We start from the raw sequence: 4,954 nt of genomic DNA on the forward strand, positions 1-4,954 counted from the left end.
TCAGACGCTCTTAATCCAGAGCGATTTACATTAAGCAAGAACAAAAAGCATGGCAATACAAAAAGTAGTTATCATGAAACATGCGTAAGCTAAGAACGTAACAGTGGAATAAAACTAAACTATAGACTATAGATACAGTAGATATAGATGCTAGGATGCTGCATGTCTGTTAAAACACACGCACGCACGCACGCACGCACACACACACGCACGCACACACACACACACACACACACGCACGCACGCACGCACGCACGCACGCACGCACGCACACACACACACACACACACACACGTGCAATTACTTAATTTTAAATGTCAACTCTAAATGAAAGACACGTGAGTTCACACACACACACGCACGCGCACGCACGTGCACACACACACACACACACACACACGTGCGTGCGCGCTCACGCATACAGGAGTGAGGAGACCAACTCTCTGTACAACGGCATGTCTGATTGGGTGCCGGCCATGAATGGAAGGGGTTGTGACCAATAAGGTCATGTGATGGAATGTGATGTAATTTAAAGGATATTTAAACCGCACCACTCTGTCTGTCTGTGTCACTGTGTCTCTGTCTCTGTCTGTCCCTCCGTCCGTCCGTCCGTCCGTCTGTCTCTCATACTGGACTATAGCAAACATGCACAGTAAAGATCAAATCAGGTAGGATAATAACATGCACCTGTGTCCTGTGTGTGTGTGTGTGTGTGTGTGTGTGTGTGTGTGTGTGTGGTGATGTATAACAATGTATATATGCATGCATTTTAAAAGGCAAAAACAAAGCAATGGCACGTCTGGTGTGTCTCCAGATGTTGATGAAAGAGTCCAGAGAAGTGTCTGTATTAGAGATAAGCCTAGAGGAAGCCTTTATGACCGAGGTCTCTTCTACCTACCATCTCAGAGCTGGGCTATAGGTGCCTTTATGACCGAGGTCTCTTCTACCTACCATCTCAGAGCTGGGCTATAGGTGCCTTTATGACCGAGGTCTCTTCTACCTACCATCTCAGAGCTGGGCTATAGGTGCAGACTATTTGTCTTTATATTCGGCAGCCTAGGCCCTAGGCCAGGGGGGTGCCCACACTTTTTTGACTTGCGAGCTACTTTAAAACCAGCTCAACAAGATCCACCAAAAAAAAGTATTATCCCATTGCTGAAAATTGTTTCAAAATGTACCTAGTGGCGCACTTGAGGAAACTGGTAGGGTTTTTTATATATAACTTTATAATGCTACTGACGTCTGTAGTATTACATTGTGGGTTTGAGCTGACAGGCCCTTTTTGATGCATGTCAATCAATCAAGTGGCACCTTAATTCAAGTGGCAGATGGCAAAAAATATATATTTTTTACATATGTGATCTACCTCCACAGCCTTTGTGATCTACTGATAGATCACGATCTACCTTTTGGGCACCCCTGCCCTAGGCCATTTAGCTATAGGTCATATCCACAGACGCCCAAAAAGGAGGCAAAAATCCTGACAAAGTATTGTGGCGTCTCAGCTATAATTGGCAGCCGTCACATATGGCTGAGACGCTGTTACTTATACCCGTAGATTACTGAGTGACATGCCTGTTAATGTTATACCTTGAAAACACATGCCATGATGTTGTAAGTGTAACTCCAATGCACCTTTACTATTTTGTTTTTGAACATAAGCTGTATTGAATATATAGTGGTTGCAACTGTATTAATTGATTGCCCGAGTCCCGTGGTGGGAGTTCTGCTCTGGTTTTGGTCAATATTAAGTTGTTCCGGTCATTTTGTGGGGGGGGGGGGGGGGGGGGGCACAGGGGGTCACGCATTAAAAGTAAAGTAATCCACAAAACTAACGTCATTGTATTGTTGATCGACCTATTTCAAAAATATTAGTGCAACTTTCGTTCATTTTTTACCCCTTTATCACACGGAACTATGTGTTTTGTGTCCATATCACTACGCCCAAAAATAGTTCCATGTGATAGAGGGGTCAAAGTTGTCACAGCCCATACATCCAATCAGAAAAGTCCTATCTGATTGACAGCCCATACATCCACACAGAAAAGTCCTATCTGATTGACAGCCCATACATCCAATCAGAAAAGTCCTATCTGATTGACAGCCCATACATCCACACAGAAAAGTCCTATCTGATTGACAGCCCATACATCCACTCAGAAAAGTCCTATCTGATTGACAGCCCATACATCCACTCAGAAAAGTCCTATCTGATTGACAGCCCATACATCCACACAGAAAAGTCCTATCTGATTGACAGCCCACACAGAATTAAGTCCTTTCTGATTGTATTCAACCATTGGTTTTCAACCAGTGGTCCGGGGACCACCAGTGGTCCTTGAGGGGGTTACAGGTGGTCCCCAGCTAAATGATGGAGAGTTGGTAACCAAATGCAGAAGCAGATCTAACAAGATCAAAATCTTCTGTTTTCGGGTTTATTATCATTTCCTTTAGTGATAAAACCTACACAGAGTGAGTTGTGCTATATTATTATCAATTAATGCCCCACAAAAGACATATGAATGCTAACCAAAATGTGGAACGCCCTACCAACAGTCATTAAGACATGTGAATCCCTTGACTCCTTCAAAACTGCTCTCAAAGGGCACCTACGGACGGCTGCAATTCTAAACTGGCCCCCGTAAAATCTGAACTGTATATGTATATGTTTCTTTTCCCTTTTTACCTCCTTTATGATGAATTCCCGTTCTGTTCTTTGGCTATATAGAAGTGTCTATCTGTACGTCTCTAAATGTTTTGATGAATTGAACAAGGTGGACCCTCTTGTAAACAAGTCTAGTGCTTTATTGGGTCGTCCACTCACAGTTAACAGTTTTTTGTATTGAGTTGTGCTTGAAATGTACTGTAATTCTGCAAACTGTTAACCTATTCTGGGCGGGAACGCCTTTTGGTATACCTTAGCTATTGAAAAATAGCAGATCTACAAGCTCATAGCGTGCCACCGAGTGGCGCGCTACGAGCTTGTAGGTCTGCTATTTTTGAAAATTTGTGAAAATGCGGCACAAATCTTTGAATATATATTCTTTCAGAGCGAACGTTTTTTTTATTTCGACGTCAGGCCTAAATGGGTTTTAATAAATACTTCAATCAATAAATCAAAACAGATGTGATGTTCTCTGTTTGAGAACATCACATGTCCTGCCATCGGCCACTCAGTAGATTGAGTAGTAGATTCAGTGTATTGTCAGAAACAGAACATTGAGTAGTAGATTCAGTGTATTGTCAGAAACAGAACATTGAGTAGTAGATTCAGTGCAGTGTCAGAAACAGAACATTGAGTAGTAGATTCAGTGCAGTGTCAGACATGCAGTGAGAAAGGGGGAGGCATTTTGTCAATGTGTTACTGTTATATAAGTCTATTCAGATGCCCTGAATAGATAGAGGTCCTCTCGGGGACACTTATTTTCAGAAGCAAAGCAGTAGAATTAGCATGCAAGGTATCAACGAATGAAACACACACACGCACGCACGCACGCACGCACGCACGCTCACAAGCACACACACGCACGCACAAACATACACACACACACAATCCCACTCAAATACACACAGGCAAGTAAACCAATATACACACGTATGTGTGTATATTGTGATGTTTTATACTTTTGTTTGGAATAAAACAATTCTAGAGATGACACATTATTAGATTAAGTCTTATCACTTGAGGTATTTTTGACTTCACTTGTGTATTTTTAGATCTGCTATTCTCAAAGGATCTTTACGCATTTTATACATTTGAAAACTTGTGAAATGAAATGGGGACCTTCTGCATAATGAGAAACATTTACATTCAAGTGTATTTTGCTGCCAATACTTTTATACTTTTCCTCAGGTACATGTTGAACACAGGGGGCAGTATTATGCGTGTCTTAAGTACCAGGTCTTATTACTTAACTTGGACCTGGACCTGGAGGCGTGATCAATGCCATATGGCTATTCTGAGTGGCCAAACAACATTGACCACGCCTCCAGGTCTTAAGTTAAGTCATAAGACCTGGTACTTAAGACATGCATAATACTGCCCAGGGGCTCTTATACTTGTAACAGAGTATTTCTTGTGGTATTGTTGATATTTGTATATGAGTACTTCTTAATCCACCACTGATAGCAGATAACGTTGTTAGATTGATAAAGACACACGTTGAGTACACTTTGTACACTTGATGCCCCAGAATTTCCTCCAGCTTCACGATTCCAAATCTGAAATCCTCCTCTTTGGCCCCAGAAACCCATCCCCGCCTTCCAGTCGCAGCTTGGCAACCTGTCCAGTAGCATTAACCCATTCAGGCCTGACGTCGACATTAAACAAAATGTCTGACTGTTTTCTGAAATACCTCTGTATCAGTGGTGCTCAATATTTCATGTCAAGGACCCCAAAGAATATTGGCCACCGACCCCCATCTGAAAATATGGGGGTTGTTCCAGGAACGCAAAGATTTGAGTTAAAAAACGTTCGCTGTGAAAGAATATATATTCAAAGATTTGTGCCACATTTTCACGATTAAAAAAAAAAACCTACAAGCTTGTAGCGTGCCACTCGGTGGCGCGCTATGAGCTTGTAGATCTGCTATTTTTCAATAGCTAAAGTATAACATAATGCTTAGTTAAAACACCAAAAGGGGCCTGTTCCCGCCCAAAATGGGGTTTAAAGGTGTAGCTCGTAACGTAGGCGTGATGTTCCATTCCAGTCTCCAGTTTAATCAGCAAGTGACTAAGGAGGTACAATCCTGTTTTTTTTTCCAACTCAGAAATATAGCAAACATCAAATCATTTCTCTCATATTCTGACTTTGAGAAGGTAATCCATGCCTTCATTAAACATCACGCCTAGATTCCTGCAACTCACTGTATTCTGGCCTCAGTAAAAAGACTATCTCTCGTCTCCAAATAGTACAGAACTCAGCAGCCAGATTGCTGACCAACTCCAGAAGGTG

General features: G+C 42.1%; 1 protein-coding gene across 1 annotated transcript in view; it reads left to right on the forward strand.

Annotated features, from left to right (window-relative positions):
• Positions 1-585: 585 nt before the first annotated feature.
• pnp4a (purine nucleoside phosphorylase 4a) overlaps positions 586-4,954 on the forward strand; it is a gene marked incomplete at its 3' end in the record, with an annotated part of 11,106 nt that continues 6,737 nt past the window's right edge. The window contains exon 1 of the mRNA XM_079490606.1: positions 586-668. Coding sequence (XP_079346732.1) covers positions 646-668 — 23 coding nt within the window. The 5' untranslated portion in view covers positions 586-645. The remainder of the gene's footprint in view (positions 669-4,954) is intronic.

The sequence above is a fragment of the Electrona antarctica genome (assembly GCF_951216825.1).
Source record: "Electrona antarctica genome assembly, chromosome: 21".
Taxonomy (NCBI): domain Eukaryota; kingdom Metazoa; phylum Chordata; class Actinopteri; order Myctophiformes; family Myctophidae; genus Electrona; species Electrona antarctica.